Source organism: Globicephala melas, chromosome 2 (assembly GCF_963455315.2).
Source record: "Globicephala melas chromosome 2, mGloMel1.2, whole genome shotgun sequence".
Lineage (NCBI taxonomy): Eukaryota > Metazoa > Chordata > Mammalia > Artiodactyla > Delphinidae > Globicephala > Globicephala melas.
Genome location: NC_083315.2, coordinates 149,854,106 through 149,872,924, shown reverse-complemented (window position 1 = coordinate 149,872,924; position 18,819 = coordinate 149,854,106). Strand labels below are relative to the sequence as shown.

At 38.9% G+C, this 18,819-nt stretch overlaps 1 protein-coding gene across 6 annotated transcripts in view; it reads right to left on the bottom strand.

The window, feature by feature from the left end:
* YLPM1 (YLP motif containing 1) overlaps window positions 1-18,819 on the bottom strand; it is a 65,587-nt gene that overhangs the window by 21,770 nt on the left and 24,998 nt on the right. For 5 of the 6 annotated variants that reach the window (XR_009563168.1, XR_009563169.2, XM_030831747.2 and 2 more), the window contains exons 5-10: window positions 11,625-13,736; window positions 8,840-8,960; window positions 3,049-3,469; window positions 2,843-2,935; window positions 1,438-1,633; window positions 843-961 (exon numbers count right to left, since the gene is read on the bottom strand). Coding sequence is in view for 4 of the 6 variants with exons in the window: in XM_030831747.2 (XP_030687607.2) it covers window positions 843-961; window positions 1,438-1,633; window positions 2,843-2,935; window positions 3,049-3,469; window positions 8,840-8,960; window positions 11,625-13,736 (3,062 nt within the window). In the remaining 2 variants the exon portion in view is untranslated. The remainder of the gene's footprint in view (window positions 1-842; window positions 962-1,437; window positions 1,634-2,842; window positions 2,936-3,048; window positions 3,470-8,839; window positions 8,961-11,624; window positions 13,737-18,819) is intronic. The other variant, XM_030831748.2, reaches the window with a different exon arrangement.

The following is an 18,819-nucleotide window of genomic DNA, read 5'->3' as shown; positions in this document are numbered from 1 at the left end:
TCCACTCCTCCTAAGGTAATATAACTTATGGTGATTCGGGGGCTACTTTTATCCTTAATTAGAGATAGTTTAAGATAATGTAAATCTATTGAAATCAAGAAAATGAAAAGATTTAGGTATGATTTCAGGCAAAAAGAATGTTCTGAAAAATACTGAATTCATCCTTGTTTGTATTAAACTTAGGAAAAAGTTAACAGAACACAGAAGAGTAACATGTACTCCTGAATAGTCCTGAGTGTGATTTATAGTCCGTCTGTATGTAACTTCTGCTTTACAATATTGAGAACAAGTCATCAGCTTAGGAAAGCTTGTTTGTATAAGTAGGTGTGAATTTCTAGTTTAAGTGTAATTTGTAACAGTGAAAAACTAAAAGCAACCTAAATGTCCAAAAATAAGAGTCATATATCTCATCCACTTGATGGACTATCATAGAGCCATTAATATAATAGGTTTATGTATGGAAAAATGTATATAGTACACAATATCAATGGGAACAAGCACAACAAAGAAACTGTATTTATACTTTGATTACAACTTCATTAATATGTGTGTGAAGAGAGAATGACAGGAAATATACAAAATTACAATAGTTGTAGTATGGTAGGTGGTGGGATTATAAGCGATTTTGTTTCTAGCTTCCAAAATTTCTTTAAAAATGTAAAAAAAGCAATTTACATTTTATTTCATCAATTACATGGCTATTTTTGGTGATAACGTTGTCACCTCTGAGAAATCTGTGAGTGCATTTTACTCTGAACGTTTAAATCCATAACCACAATGGAAAGCATCTCATGTTGCTTTCAGTTCTCAGCATCTTTATAGTTAACAAGGCACTAACCTACCTCCAAACATGGACGGTCCTTCATAGGCTGGTCGGTCAGACTTCCGATCATAGGATGGCCTATCAAATCCCCCTCTTCTGGATGAGGAATGGTCTTTTTTGTCTCGATATGACTGAGTCCTAGAAGGTTTAACAGGAAGTGCTTTGGTAAATGAAAAACATATGGAGGTCTCTTATAATGCAACACCATTATCTGCCCAATTTCTTCTATGGGTACTTATTATACATAGTTAATACTTATATTTTCATTTTGCTTTCCCATTTAGATCTGCTGTGCATACACACATCCACAGAACTCACAAATTGCAAAAATAAATTGTTTGCCTATTAATTAAGCAATGACTACAACTTTGTCAACAATACTCTTTCCTTTCCTTTCTGGCTATCTCCAGCTCCCATTTAACTCTCTGGAATTCAAGCTCACAAAACTCAACCACCTAGTTTCCTGAAAACTGGTACTCTTCCCTCTCCAGATTACACACACATGCATGAGAAAAATACATCATTTACTAAAGTTCCTTTAACTACACTGACATTTGCTGAACTTAAGTATATGGTAATTTGCACACCTGGCAAAGATATTTCTCATAGCATACCTATCATCTCGAGGTCGGCGTTCTCTGTCAAATCGATCCCGGTCATAGTCAATAACACCACGATCCCGGTCTCGATCTCTATGTGTCTCCCGATCCCTTTTGAAATCTCGATGATCTGCCATGACATTACTTTGACGATCAAAATAAGGCTCACGATCTCTGTCTCTATCATAACGATCTCGTTGGCCTACATGCTCTATAAAAACAATATAAAATAAGAACTATATCCCTTTTTTCTGAAATAAAAGCAGAAATGTACAAATCTAAATTTAGAACTAGCATAAACTGTTGCCCTAAATTCAACTTATAAATAAATCTTTTAGCTATATTAAAGGGAGGCCCACATTCTAAGAGGACTTCTGTGAGCTGGCCCCTGCCTAACCCTAGTTCCCTCTCTGATCTCACCTCCTACTACCTTCCCCATCTCTTTGTGATGCAACCACACTTTCCCGTTCCTGAGACCTACCACCCGCCGTTCCCTCTGACTGGGACCGTCAGTTTGCAGATGCTTCATGGTTGACTCCTTGTCATTCAGCTCTCAGCTTCACTGTCATAGCGGCCTCCTCTGACCACTCTGTCTAAATTAACCACCTTCACTCTCCATCACATCAAATGTTTCATTGTCTTTATAATACATTCAAAGGTCTGAAACAATCTTGTTCATTTATTCTTTTTGTTTGTTTTCCCATTAGAATGTAATTTCACAAGCACAGAAACTTTTATTTTTCTCTTGCTGAATTCCCAGTGTCTAGAACAGGGATTAGCAAACTTTTTCTGTAAAGGGACAGACGGTAAATGTTTTATGGGACATACAGTCTTTGTCGCAACTACCCCAGCTCTGGTTTGTTAGCATAAAAGCAGCTGTAAACAACAGCTAATGGGAGTGTGTCTATGTTCCATTAAAACTTTATTTCTGGGAATTTCCTGGTGGCACAGTGGTTAAGAATCTCCCCACCAATGCAGGGGACACGGGTTCGAGCCCTGGTCCGGGATGATCCCACATGCTGCACAGCAACTAAGCCTGTGCACCACAACTACTGAGCCTGTGCTCTAGAGCTCATGAGCTACAACTACTGAGCCTGCGTGCCACAGCTACTGAAGCCCATGTGACTAGAGCCTGTGCTCTGCAACAAGAGAAGCCAATGCAATAAGAAGCCTGCACACCACAACGAAGAGTAGCCCCTGCTCGCCACAACTAGAGAAAGCCCACACACAGCAATGAAGACCCAATGCAGCCAAAAATAAATATATAAATTAAAAAAAAAAACACACACAAAACTTTATTTCTGAACACTGAAAAAAAAAAAAAAAAAAAGGGAGGCCCAGATAACCTTACCAAAAGGGAAATCATGAGATAATTGGGTCCTAAAAGGTTTAAAAATACTGATCTCTCTGGGACTCCTACCTGTTTCAAAAGTTGATCTTTCAGGTAGTGGATCTGGACGCAGAGTTATTCTTTCTCCATAGGGTATCTGCTCAACTTTATTAGTGGATATGTCTGGTAAACAAAATCAGGGATAAAAACACTGTAAGAGTGAAGCTTAAGGAAGCCAAAGCTGAAGCTAACAATTCCTTTAGAATCCCAAATACAAATTTGCCACTTTCACTCACCTCGGCCATGGCCATAATCGACAGTCTGCTGCACTGGTGGTGGTTTGGACATTGGTGGCATACCCATAGGCACCGGGCCAGGAGGAGGGATGGAAGGGTGAACAGGTGGGGGTGGTAACACTGGAGCAGATGGAATCGTTGCAGCTTCAGGTTTAAATTCCGAATTCAGTCCTTGTTCATCATTTGTATCCCAGAGGCCATAGAAAGAATCTTCATCCCAGCGTTCTTGTTCCATAGCTGAAGTCTGTGGCTTTATCACTGGAGGAGGAGGTGGTGGTGGAGGAGGAGGGGGTGGCGGTGGCGGTATTGGGATAGGCGGCCTGGTCACAGGAACAGATGATCTTGCTGGTGGAGCAGAGGGTCTTACAATTGAACCTGGTGGTTTACCCATAGGAGGGGGTGGTCTATAGGACCCTGGAGGCTGGAGAACAGAGTAAATGGCTTAACGAATGAGCATACCATCATGTTTTCACATATCAGTAGAAATTAAAATCTGGTTCCCAATCCATAGAAGAAAAATTTGATATATTGAACTTACTCAAAATTCAAAACTTTTTGTACTTTAAAATACACCATTAGGGAGAAAATATGTGCATATCACCTATCTGATAATGGACTTGTATTCAGAATATAAAAATCTCTTATAAGACAAATAGTCAAAAAAAATGGGCAAAAGATTTGCATATATTTTTCCGAAGAAGATATATGAATGGCCAATAAGCCCATGAAAATATACTCGACATCATTAGTCATGAGGGAAATGAAAATTAAAACCACAATGAGGTACCATTTCATACCCAGTAGAATGGCTATAATTGATAAAATAGACAATAACAAATGATGGCAAGGATGTAGAGAAACACAAAGACTCTTAGACTGCTAGTAAGAATGTAAAATTTCCACTTTGGGAAATGGTCTAACAATTTGTCAAAAAGTTAAACCTCAATTTACCAAATAATTCAGCAGTTCCATTCCTAGGTCTCTAACCAAGAAAAACATGGCCCCCCCAAAGACCTGCAAACAAATATTTGCAACAGCATTATTCGATAACCCAAGTGTCCATCAACTGGTGAATGGACAAACAAAATATGGTATAGCCATACAATAGATTGTTACTTGGCAATAAAAAGAAATGAAGTACTGATTCATGCTATAACATGGATGAACCTTGAAAACATTATGCTAAGTGAAAGAAGTCAGACACAAAAGACCACATATTGTATGAGTCCACTTAAATTAAATGCCCAAAAAGGCAAATCTATAGGGACAGAAAGTAGATTAGCTGTTGCCTGGGACTTGGGTAGGAATGAGGATTAACTGCAAATTGGCACAAGGGATCTTACTGGGGTGATGAAAATGTTCTACAACTGGATTATGGTGATGGTTGGACAACTCAGTAAATTTACTAAAAATCACTGAATTACAAACTGAAAATGGGCAAATCAGATTATGTAAATTATACCTCAATTAGGTTGGTTTAAAAAAGGAAAAAAAAAAATGCCCTCAACACTATGACCTCCTCCCTTCCCTGCAATGAACCACCCTCTTTTTCTTCTCCTTCCAGAAAAATTAGGGTGCTAGCCAATTTGATACAAGTATCCCAGGCCCACCTCAAACCTACTGAATTTCTGTGAGTGAGGTTCTAGCATTAGTTTAAAATAAACAAAACTTCTGTAATTCTGATGTTCACCACCTGGTTAAGAATCTCTGCTATAAACTATCTCCCCACTATGGTAACCTATCTCTTCCACAAAAATAGTGAATTTCCAGTGAGAGAAACAAACTCTAGCTAGCTCCCTCACTTCTACCTAATTGTCTGACTGACAATAGTAGTTTGTGGCAAGGCTGGTACCAACACACAACATCAGAACTGGGAAACAACAAAACAAAGAAACCAAATGGGACATTTAGTAATCTCTCTGACAGCCACCAAATGCCAACAGGAATGTATATTAAGGAAACAGTAGAATCTCTTGGCAGATAGGTTCTATTTACTTAATACTGAAACCCAATTGTTAAATTTTATTTTAATCTTTGCAATCAGAGATAATTTTAATCTCTGATTCGAACACTCTTTACCCATTTCTCTTAGTTCTATGTTTCTGGTTTGTTCTATTGACAAACAAATTGACAGCTGCTTTAGACCTTGGAAAGCCAACAATACACATTACTTATATATTTATTCATACACAGGCTGCGTGTTAAACTTTTTGAGTAACAAAATTACATTGTGGCTAATACGTAAGAAATATTATTTAACAAGAGGCCACTATAGGCTGGAGTTAAAGACAAATGACTATTAGGTAAATGATGTAAGGTAAACTGTAGGTTACAGCACTTTAAACTTTATTAAGGGAATGCCCATACATGACAAAGCTACTGCATCTGGAGCACAGCTACCCAGACATGCTTTAAATATCCTAAGAATTCTGGACTGTGTCTACAAATAAAAAGTGTTTTCTTCATATTACATAGTGAAAGCAATATATACATTTGTGAAAAACAGAACACCTCCTACAGTATTTACATGAGAAAGGATTAATATCTGTACCATACTAAGGATAACATAAATTAGTAAGAAAAACCTTAAGAGTCAAATAGATAAAATAGAATTTTTATAAGAAATGTAATTAACAATTATCAGAAAATATTCATGTTCACTAATTATCAAAACTACCAAACATTTTATTATTTTTTAAAATATTTGGCTGCACCGGGTCTTAGGTGCGGCACGCAGGATCTTCGTTGCCGCACTCGGGATCTTCGTTGCTGTGTGCGGGATCTTTAGTTGCAGCATGAGGGATCTAGTTCCCTAACCAAGGATCAAACCTGGGCCCCCTGCATTGGGGATGCAGAGTCTTAACCACTGGACCACCAGGGAAGCCCCACTACCAAACATTTTATTAAAATATTATATCTTCCAAAAATATTAAGTAGCTGATGCTTGCAAGGCTATAGTATAGTTGTTATATAACTATTTTAGAGAGCTGTTGGCTATATTATAGGAATCATTAAAAAGTCCTCGTTCTTTAACTAAAGTATACCACTGTAGGACTTTAAAAGTACTTTTAAGAAGTTATCTAAAACAAGTATTTGAAGCATAATGGGTAGTGGTTTGTAGAAAATAAAGAACGCAGATGTAAGCTTTTATCTATAGAATGGGTAAACAACAAGGTCCTACTATATAGCACAAAGAACTGCATTCAATATCCTGGGATAAACCACAATGGAAAAGAATATTAAAAATGTGTATATATGTATAACTGAATCACTTTGCTGTACAGCAGAAATTAACACAACATTGTAAACCAACTATACTTCAATAAAAAATATTAAAACTAAAAAAAATAAGAATTTGATACAAAGACATTTATTAACATTGTATTAATAAAAGATTAGACACAGAGGTTTAACTTTGTTAAATGGAATAGTTTTAATAAATTGTGCATCAAAAATATAAAGCTTGTAGCAATATGTTAAAATGTTTATGATTGATTTATCAAGTGAATAAAGCAGAAATGTGGATCTATAATCTACAGCTTCTACTATTTGCTAAGAGAGTCAAAGATAAAAGATGTAGTTCCTATCCTTATGAAGGACAGGCAAGATAAGAGAGAAGGCAAGACAAGACAGAAGGCAAGACAGACAAGAAGACAGACAATCCAAATACAGTATGATAAGGGTTCTGACAGAGGCCCATAAGATGTTACAGGCGTACATGCAAGGGCAATTGTCTTACACAAGTGGAAGAGAAGATACAGAGATGAGTTCTAAAAAATAAACAATTAACTAGTTGGAGGAGAGGATAGGAAGAGAAAAAAAAAGAAACTCTAGGTTTAGAGAACAACATGCATATGCAAAGGCATGAAGTAAGAGCCAGTCACACTCATAGAATTGTCAGAAGCTCCATGTGGAGGGAAAGTAAAGAGAGGGAGTAGCAAGTAATGGTAAGCAGAGCTTGGGCCAGCTCAGGAAGAACATAAAAGGCCAGGCAAAAGAATCTAGATTTTATCCTGAAATGAACACAAGAATACTGAAGCGTTCTAAAGTCAAGGTACAACATGGTGAGATTTATGTCTTAAAATGTCCATTTTGGAGACTTCCCTGGTGGTGCAGTGGTTAAAAATCCACCTGCCAATGCAGGGGACGTGGGTTCAACCCCTGGTCTGGGAAGATCCCACATGCCACGGAGCAACTAAGTCCATGAGCCACACTACTGAGCCTGTGCCCTAGGGCCCATGTGCCCTAGGTCCCGACGCCACAGCTACTGAGCCCACATGCCACAACTACTGAAGCCCACGTACCGCAACTACTGAGCCCACGTGCTGCAACTACTGAAGCCTGCATGACTACAGCCTGTGTTCCGCAACAGGAGAAGCCACCGCAGTGAGAAGCCCGTGCACCGCAACGAAGAGTAGCCCCCACTCGCCACAACTAGAAAAAGCCCGTGCACAGCAACGAAGACCCAATGCAGGCAAAAAAAAAAAAAAAAAAAAGACAAAGACATAAAATGTCTATTTTGGCCAGCAGTCACATCAGTGCTGCCTAAAGTAGAGTGTAGGGTAGTCCTAACTACAAAGTGGCATGAGAGAACTTTTGGGGGCAGTGGAAATTTTTTTTATCTTTTGGTATACATTTGTCGAAACTCAAACTGTGGGCTTAAAACATATGTAAATTATAACTCAAAATCTGATTCAAAAAATATTTTAAAAATAATCACTCTGGAAGCAGAATGAAGAATGGATCAGAGGCGAATGAGATGGAGAGAGATGAATTAGGATGTTTCTGAAATAATCTAGGCAAGAACTGACAAAGGCTAGAACTGAGGTTGTAGGGAAGTGGAGGATAGAATACTTGAACAATATTAAAAAGATAGTAAAATTAATCAACAGAATGACTGAACACAGAAGGTTAGAACAGAGAAAAGAGTTAGGGCTGGCTTCAGGTTTCAAGTTCGGGTGACTAGGTGATAATGAGGAGAAAGAACAAGTTTTCATGGAGGATGGTAATGAGCTCCATTTTAAATATGTTGAGTTTGGCAGGAGACACACCCAGAGAGAAACCCTGTAGGCAGATGGATGCATACACAGGCCAAGAGATATGATTTGGGGAGTCAACATCATGGTGGTTGCCGACATCAACAATTACATCCGAGTGTTGTGTGTTAGATTAGGATGGAAGGGAACATTGAGAAATGAAGAGTTAATCTGATGAAATGGTTCAGCAGTGTTTTTTTCTCTCTCTCACTTATATTTGCATGATAACGTTTTTAAAGCCCATCACTGGCTTAAAGGTAAAACGAAAACAGCAACAACAAGGGGAGAGCTTAATCACACAAGTCTTTAACGTAGCTTCACTGCCTGAACTGGGGCATGATGTTCAACCCCTTCCCTAGCTAAAGGCTAGTAGCCTGAAGAGGCAGGGAGACTACGAAGCTCACATGAGCAGGGCTCACAGGGAGTCCCTACACTGTCCAAATGGAAAACAGGACTATTTGAACAAAAAGGATTACCAGGAAAATTCTACAATTTTGTGAACACAAAGCCATATATATAGTTCAGGTGTACTTGGTGTACTTATCAAACCCTGGGGGAAAAAGCATTTCTGTCACACTTTCGACCATACTCATAATATTTTCAAAGGTCCATTACCATTAGCTTTTTACTTTTCCAAAATTTACATTTTTTATAGAGGAAATTTATACTTATTGTAATACAAAAAAAAAATCAAATGACATACAAACATACAAAGTAAGAACCATTTCATTTTCTGGGCACATATTTTCCCATACCGGATACATTCCAGGTCTTGAAGATGTATTCTGCAATCTCGAATCCTGGGGTGGTAGATGGTCAGGCATCTGTGGCTCAGACCCATAGTCTTTCATCTTTTGAAGCTGTTCTTTCTGTTCTCTGTAAACAAATAAAATTGCCATTGTACATAAGGCATGTGTTCTCCATTCCTAAATAACTATAATTAATATTGAAGAACAAAAAAGGAAACTAAAACCTTTTTTCAAACCCTCTGCAGTGCCCATAAAACATCTCCAGGGTAATACTCTCTTGCCTTTATGAGCTAACTGATCAGTCATCTACGACCTATAAAATAATGATAAATTATTGAAGATCTTCAAGGACCGATTCTAGAACCTGCCTCTTTAGTTTATTTTAATATCTCACCTACTTGTCATGTTTTTCTTTCATCCAACAAAAATCTCTCTTGCTATTTTTTTTTGTTCAATAGTCTTTAGATAAGAGGTTGCAAAATGGTGGCACATGGGCCAAATATCAATGTATTTGGATATATATGAATATATAAAAAGGTTTTTTAAAATTTAGCTTCCATATTAGTTTTAAAATCTGAGCTAGCTGCCATTACTTACAAAGCAAAATAATATATTTTTCCATATAAATTCAAATTTTAAAGAGATCTGCAGACACTGGGCCTACATTCCCACATGCCAACAATCGGCTCAGTGGAGTAGTGGCTGCCCGCTTTAGATGAAGCAGTTTGCCACAGTCCTCACCAAACCCAGTAGAGTTACACTGGCCCGCTTTCACTCATTTTAGTTACCTGTCTGGTTCTTGTGGGCATTTTAGTTTACAGCCCCTGCTGCATACAGTGAGAACAGTTGTCAGTCTAAACCTTTAAAAACAACACTTCATACTCCTAAAGAGTAATTATGTTAACTCTTCCAGTTTTTCTTTAAATCGCTGGTCAAATTCCCTTCACTTTTCCTTACAATGCCCACAGTAAACACATACAACATCTACCACAACCTCTTCAGACCTTTTCCAATTTTCTCCCTACCATTTTGTAAAGTATAATGACCCAAATGGACACAAAGTAAGGGTCAAGTATAAAAAAAGATTATTTTCTGCCTCATGTAAATCATACTATGACTTTCCCAATACAACGTGACTGACTTGTATTCAACTATGACCACTCTTACCCATCACTTCATATATTTTGTTTTATTATGTGGCCTAGAAAGAGCTTTAAAAAAAGGATGATGAGGCACCTTGTATCCAGCATTTCTATACAAAGCAATAACGGGTGAAAAGGAGATTTCAAAAAGGAAAGGAAAGAAACCTTGGCAGCTTAGTAACACCAATCAGCTTGGTGTTCTCCATAAACAACATAGATTTTAGAGACTGGGTTCAAATTCTAGGTTTACCAATTCCGGTAGCCAAGTGGTACTCTCTGAGCCTTAGTGTCTTTGGTGAAGTGGGAATACTACTGCTTATCTTTGCAGGCCTTTGAGATAGGGATTTGAGATAGGAGGATTGAGATAATACATGCTAAATTATCAGCACAGTGCCAGCACACAGTAGGTGTTAAATTAAAGGTGTCCATAATTTAAAAGTGAACAGAGAATAGCTAAATGTTCTATAGCATACTTTCCACATTTACTACTTTCTTCAGGAGTAATCTGGAAAAGTCAAATCTCTTAAGAGTGTATCATCTATAGACCACAGAAATCTGTTTTGTTTCCTGAGGCACCTGATCTTTCATCTTTACTTACAGGTATTTTTCCTCATTATACTTTTTTAGTCATAAAGCTTCAGTTATAATTTCAATCAGCATAATCCACAAATGTAGACCAGAATTGAAAAATGAAAAAAAAACAATACATTGGAATATATCAAAAACTAACCATTAAAAAACAAACAAACAAACAACTAACCATTAATTTATTTTCCCAAAACACTGCTAATTCCTAAGAAATTACTCAAAAAGTAATTTCGCATTGCAATCTGTCAGTGACTCCTAAATTCTCATCTCAGGATATAGTTGGTATAAGGATTACATGAATTAATACATACAAAGCACTTAGTACAGTTCCTGGTACATAGTAAGTGTGCAATAAATGTTAGCTTTTATTATTACTGCCACTAATGGGAAGCATTATGTAGATACCTATAGATAGTTGGGTGATTGTAAATCAAGAAATCCAAATTCTATTCTCCATCTCACAAAGAAAATATTTGATTATGTAGAAACAAGTAACATCCTCAAGTAGAGATACCTGCTTCTAGTTATAATGAAAGATAAAACATCCCAAAAAGAAAGAATCAATAGTTAGATAAATCTGAGGCTGCTTCCAGGTAAACCATTCTTAGCTTCAACAGAGAAAAATATAAATCCTTTCAGCACTTTCCAAAGTTATACCAAAGATTAGTGAATATGAAGTCTATCAGATCTAATACCAAAGAGCAAACTGCCTCAGGGGAAAAAGGGGATTTTACGTATGAGCTCTGTGAAATCCAGAGCACTGGAAAGTTGAAGTTTGAACTTGAAACAATCACAGGCATGGCACGTCGGCAACATAGCTACAAAAGCCAAGAATGGCTATCAAATTTGCATATTTCAGGACATAAGTTTATAATTAATACAGTTCCTAAATATCCATCCTACCCTAAAACAGCACTCAGTGACTAGAAATTAAAATTAAAATCATGTGGTAATAAGAACTTGAAAAAAAATGATTCCATTCAAATATAACACATCATTTTAAAAAGAGCAGTCTGAATGCGGTTTTGACTAAAAGAAATGATCTTAAGTAGTTAACTTACCGAAGCATTTTCAGTTCTTGTGCAGCTTTCAAAATGATTTCATGCTGCCTCTGACTGAGAACCATTACCCCTCCAAGGCCTTGGTCAGAGTCTAAGTTTGCATCCGACCCCATCATTTCAGAAGAATGATGTGAGGAGGGCATATGTTCCGCCATGGGGGAATGTCTATCCACATCAGATGGGTACCATCTGTCTGACAATCGTTCTCTTTCCCAGTCCATTCTGTCAGGAATATAATCTCGCTTTTCCCGCCACGTATCTCCTCTTTCTGGGTACTCTCGGATCCTCAACTCACCCCTATCACGGAAATCTCGATCATACCCATGGTCTCGATTTCTTTCTTCTCTCCATCTATCATCCCGATATCTATCCACAGGTGGAAGAGGTGGGAGGGGTGGTAAAGGTGGAAGAGATGGAATATCTCGTTCATGGAACTGTGATTCTTGTTCATCCAGTGGTCTCCCATAATCTCTGTCCCACTCATTATCCAAATTTCTATCATACATATCCATAGGTCTTCCAATCCGATCCACATCCCTGTCCAAGTCCCTGTCCATTTCCCTGTTGTAGTCCTCATCCATATCCTGATCTCTCTCCCAATCATCCCACCAAGGGCCTCGTCTATCTCCATCGTGAGATCGAGATGGTGCCGGAAACCTGTCCTCTCTGTTATAGGAATCTAGTGTATCATCTTGATAGTCATGTTCACATTCTCTCCAGTATCTCTCTCTATCCCAATCATCAAGTCTTTCTCGTTCCACTGGAGCATTTCTACCATCTAATGGGAACTCTTCATGCCCTCTCTCTTCTCCATGGTTCCACGTTGCCCTAGGAGGCTCATCTCGGTGATACGAATACATTTTTTCCCCACCATCTCCTGGTTCTGGTCTAAATGGACCTCTGTCACGACCAAACTCTGGTCTTCCCAGACCCCTTTCCCGACTGCCAGGCCCTCGAGGTGGTCCCGTCTCCCTGCTCCCGGCTCTTCGGGGTGGTACTCTCTCTCTACTCCCAGGTCTTCGAGGGGGTCCTCTCTCCTGACTGCCAGCCCTCCGAGGTGGTCCCCTTTCTCGGCTGCCAGCTCTACCCCTCTCCTGGCTGCCTTGCAGACCACCTGGCATTTTCTCCCGACTGCTTCCTGGCCTCACCAACCCTCTGTCCCGGCTGCCTTCTCCTCTACTCATCTTCTCTCGACTGTCTTCTCTTCTACCCATCATTTTATCACGAAAGTCTTCTTGCTTGACCAGCCCTGGGCCACGGCTGATTGCCTGGCCTCGACCTCTATTTACTAGTCCTTTATCCCGTGTGTCTTCCATTCTGCTTTGCCCAGGACCTCTGTAAGATGAGCTGCTGCCTCGATTGCCTTCTAACCTATTATCTCTGTTATCTGGCCGAGGCAGCCCTTTATCTTGGTTGTTTTCTGAATGGGGAAGACCAATACCCAAAGGTTTAAAATCATTATCGGCAGTTAGTGATGATGATGTTGCTACTGCTGTTCCTCCCTCCATCCCCCCTGTTTTTGAGGGAAAAGTAGATTGAGAAGGTACAGGTTTATTTGCAAGGGGTACAGGCTGAGTAACAGCTTGGGCTTTGTCCATTTGAGTCTCCATACTTTGAGAATTCTGGTCCCAATTAGAAGGCTCTATGGGCCCTTCCGAGACTTCGCTTTTAGGTGGCTCTTGTTGAGAGTCGCTTAGATTCTCATTTGACTGAGCCGCCTTGGCATCCTTTACATCTGCAGCAATGGAAAATGCAGCTGATTGCATTTTAAAATTCTTCTGCTGGTTACTACTGGTGTCTGCTAACGGTTCTTTGTTTCCTGGTTCTGCTTGTGACTTAGGTTGCTGCTGATGTTGCTGTCCAAAAGCTGGTTTGGGGCCTTTCCACTGTGGTCCACTCTGTCGAGGACTGAGGGATGTATTGGGGGTAATATAGAACTGAGATGCTGGCCCCCGGGGAATCATTCCCCATTTGCTCTTAGCGCCCTCTGTTGGGTGACCTTCATATCTGGGTCTTGGCCCATCGGGGCGATTTCCTTCAAAACGAGGCCCTTTGGGTCTCGGTCCTTCACACCTTGACCCTAAATCCTCAAATCTTCGAGGACCATCAAATCTACAAGTAAAACAAAAGATATTACTCAAGACAGTAAAGCAGAAAAAAAAAATTCTCCATGTAAAAATATTTAAGGCAATCTTGCCTTAGTATCTGTTTACAAAAATGACTCTTAGTCATTAAACAAACCCTGAGATATCTATATCTTAGAACCAGTATGTTAAGGTGGCAGAGCTCAGAAGGTCTCAGGACAAATCTCCTGCAGCAAGTCACTGATATACTGAATTGTTCAAAAGCAATTATAAATATTGTGCCTTAGTAGACAGAAAAGGCCACTCATTTCAAACAGAAAAAAAAGTCCCGTAGAATTCTGAAAGTACTTTTAGAGTTAAATTATAACTAAAAACTAAATATGAAACAATTAACAAGATAATATAGGATGATTACAGATATTGTTGGAGCTAACATTATCATCTTGACTAATTGACAAAAAGTTGAAAAAACAGCAGCCAGCTATGTCTTAAGAGCATGCCCTGACATTTAAAAATCCGGACAGATATTTTTGCTAGGGACCCACTTGCATATTTGGTAAATATTTAGTGTATATCCTCTGTCAGGCACTATGCTACATCCAAGGGATACATGAATAAAATGTCTTCTTTACCCTCAAAGGGTTTACAATGGAAAAGAAAGAATCTGTTACAACAGGTGAATTAATTCAGCTGGGTAAGGAGTTGGAAATTACCTTAAGCACGTAGAGCCACTAAATATGACGTGATTTTTAAAAGATTTCTCTAGCAGAAAAGTAGTAAATGGATAAGTGGGAAAAGCTAATTGTAGATTGTCTCTACAATTTAAGTGAAGGTGAAGTCTGTTCTAAGGCAGTGATTGATATGAGGATGTAAAGGAGGAGATAAAGAGAGATGTGAAGGAAAGTAAAGCTGATAAATTTTCTAACAGGTGGGATTAAAATAATGGAAAAGGAAGAATTTAGGATGGTTCCAAGGTTTTTTGCTTCGGTGATAGTGATGCCTGTCATGCCTCTAATGAGAAATAGAAGGGTTTTTCTTTCATTTGTTAGGGAAATAAATGAGAGTAATAAATTCGGTTTCAGCAAAATATTAACTTCCCATCCCTGTGACATCAGTCTTTGGTGATCTAGAAGTCTTAGTTTCAAAGGGAGAATGCTTCTATCAGGGGACACAACAATGATTCTATTAAACTCCAGTTCAGACTGCCATCTGGCCACTTTGGGTTCTGAATCAACAAGCAAAAAAGGGAGTTACTGTACTGGCTGGGGGGGATTAATCCTGTCATTCAAGGGGAAATTGGGTTATTTCTACACAGTGAGGGTGAGGAATATGTCTGGAATGGAGGAGATCCTCTAGGACATCCCTTAGTACTTCCATGTCCTGTGATTAAAGTCAACAGAAAACTAAAATAACTCAATTCAGGCAGGGTTGAGAATAGCTCAGACCTTTCAAAAATGAAGGTTTGGGTCACTCCACCAGACAAGGAACCAAGACCAGCTGCGGTGCTCACTGAGACTAAAGGGAATATGGATTAAGTAGAGGAAGAAGGCAAGTTATAAATACCAACTGTAATTACATGACCAGTTGCTGAAATACGGGCTGTGATAGTTATGAATATTTCTTCCTTAACGTTTGATATTAAATGTTTAAGTATATATTTATTAGTCAAACGTTTTTGATTGATTTTTCTTCCTTATCATCTAACGTAAGATGTATTAGTACTAGATAGCTTTATATCTCAGAATTTAAGTTACAGAATATCAAAGAGGGGATGTAAACCAGCTAGAGAATGACGATTTCCCCAAAGACAGAAAAGGGGCTTTATAATCTTTTCTGGGGAAAGGGTTAGAAAATTTCAGGTTGACCAGGGATAAATGTTTCATGTTAGACACAAAAATCTCCCGTGACCCACCCTAATAAGAAACATAGAAGAAAGAAAGAAACACGGCTGGAAAATGTACTTCAGCCCAGCCAAGTTGACACTATATAGTCATCGCAAGAAATTAAAAAATACATAAACTCATGCCGTGGAGCGACTAGGCCCGTGCGCCACAACTACTGAGCCTGCGCTCTAGAGCCCAAGAGCCACAACTACTGAAGCCTGCGTGCCTAGAGCCGGTGCTCCGCAACAAGAGAAGCCACCGCAATAAGAAGCCTGCGCACTGCAACGAAGAGTAGCCCCCGCTCGCGACAACTAGAGAAAGCCCACGCGCAGCAACGAAGACCCAATGCAGAAATAAATAAATAAATAACATTTAAAAAATAAATAAATAAAAATACATAAACTCACTATAAACAGAGAGAAGGGGCTACCAGTAGATGAGGATTTTGTTTTTAAATTCTGGAAGACAAAGAACAAACATGAGTGGTAACATATGGAACAGGAAGAAGCCGCAGTTTAGAGTGCTGGTAGCAGAGAAGGTTACAATCAAAATGGGGCTGGCCTGCCCACAGAAACCCAGAGAGGGTCAGGATTCTCAGAATCCAGGGATGCTGGGGAAAGACAAGTAAGACTTGGGGCTAAAATTATGTAAATTAAAATCTATATTCAGAACCACTGATCAGCCTTTCTCTGGTCTTGAATGTCTCTAAATGCCTGAATTTAAGGGTCCCGTAGCGTTAGCAGTTTTTTGCCCTATCACTTAAAGCAAAGTCTGACAATTGGTTAGCCCCCCACATATACACAGAGCTCCCAATCAGCTTCAGTGTCTCCCACTCTTAAACATAAATGGACAACCAGAGATCACAATATATTTGAGAAATGTCTCCAAAATGAAAAGAAGAGTGGGAGCCCCATTGGCAATGATTTTTTGATTCTGACATCAAAAGCAAAGCAACAGGGACTTCCCTGGTGGTGTAGTGGTTAAGAATCTGCCTGCCAATGTAGGGAACACAGGTTTGAGCCCTGGTCTGGGAAGATCCCACATGCCGCGGAGCAACTAAGCCCACGCGTCACAACTACTCAGCCTGCAAGCCATAACTACTGAGCCCGTGTGCCACAACTACTGAAGCCCAAGCACCTAGAGCCCGTGCTATGCAACAAGCCACCACAATGAGAAGCCCGCGCAACTCAACGAACAGTAGCCCCCGGTCGCCACAACTAGAGAAAAGCCTGAGTGCAGCAGTGAAGACCCAATGCAGCCAAAAATAAATAAAGTAAATAAAAGCTTTTAAAAAAGCTTACTTAAAAAAAAAAAGCAAAAGCAAAAACAAAGTGGGACTACATCAAACTAAAAAGCTTCTGCACAGCAAAGCAAACCATCAATAAAATGAAAAGGCAGCCTACTGAATGGGAGAAAATATTTGCAAATCATGTATCTGATAAGGGGCTAATTCCAAAATATATAAAGAACTCATACAACTCAACAGCAAAAAAAGAAACAATATGATTTTAAAATGAGCAAAAGATCATAGATACTTTTCCAACAGACAAATGACATTTTTCCAAAGAAGATACAGAGATGTCTCTCCAAAGAAGACATCATGAAAAGATGCCCTACATCACTAATCATCAGGGAAATGCAAATCAAAACCACAATGAGATAGTACTTTACATTTGTTAGAAAGGCTATTATCAAAAAGACTAGAAATAACAAGTGTTGGCAAGGATACAGAGAAAAGGGAACCCTTGTGTACCACTGGTGGGAATGTAAACTGGTGAAGCCCACTATGGAAAACAGTATGAAGGCTCTTCAAAATATTAAACATAGAACTATCATATGACCCAACAATTCCACTTCTATTTATTGGAAGAAAATGAAAAAACTAACTCAAAAAGATATATGCACCTCCCCCCCACCCCGTGTTCACTGCAGCATTATTTACAATAGCCAAGGTATGGAAACAACCTATGTTGTTGATGGATGAATGGATAACGAAGATGTGGTATATACATTCAATGGAATATTATTCAGCCACAAAAAAGAATGAAATCTTTTCGTTTGCAACAATATAAATGGACCTGCAGAGCATTATGCTAAGTGAAATAAGTCAGAGGAAGACATACTATATGATCTCTCTTATATTTGGAATCTTAAAAAAATTTTAATTAATTAAAAAACCAAGCTCATAGATATGGAGAACAGACTGATGGTTGCCAGAGGCAGGGTGTGGAGGTGGGAAAAATGGGTAAACTTTTTGTTTTCTTTTGTTTTTTAGTTTACATAAATTATAATAAAAATATATTCAACCTCAAATTATATATCCAAATTACTAATCAAGTGTGAGGTTAGATTAAAATATTTTCAGGCATGCAAGGGCTCAGGAAACTCCAACCCACAATTTCTTAGTTGAGCATGCACTCCAGGAAAAGGAGGCACTAAACCACAAACTGGAAGCCATGAGATTCAGTAAACAGTGAATCCAATCTAGAAGGAGAGTCAAGGGAAATGCTGGAGTAACAGCCATATGACAGATCTTGAAAGCAGCAAACCAGCCAACCAGCCCAGGCAAAAGCAAGAGAATGCATGAATCTGGGGGAGAGATCTCAAGAGAAAAAGAGATGTTGCTTTTGAGTCTGGAGTTGGAGGATTATTTTAAAGATGTTGCAAGAAGAGGGACTTACCTGGTGGTCCAGGGGTTAAGCTCACGTGCCACAACTACGGAGCCCACGCATCACAACTAGAGAGCCCGCATGCCACAGCTAGAGAGAAGTCTGTGTGCCACAACTAGAGAAGCCTGTGTGCCACAGCTAAGAGCCCATGCACTGCAACAAAAAGAGCCCACGTGCCACAACTAAGACCCAATGCAGCCGAATAAATAAATATTTTTTTAAAAAAGATGTTGCAAGAAGAAAGGCAACTAGAAATTCTAAAAAAGTTATTATGCTAAAGGAAATGTAATCACAATACACTGTTTACCTCTATGAACATTATTTACTGAATGAAATAAATATATTGGGCAGATGGAGTTAGAGAACAGTATAAGAACTAAACCTTTATCTATCAGAATAGGAAGTAAACATGTAGTATCTAATGTGTAAGTATACATGTGTAAGTCAAGAAAGTAGCAACACATTATTTAGTGATATGAAGGTAACTACCAAAAGAAACAGCTAAAGAATTAAAAGATGTCATTAGGAAATATGTCTAGGGTGGTTTGGGGCAGTGGGT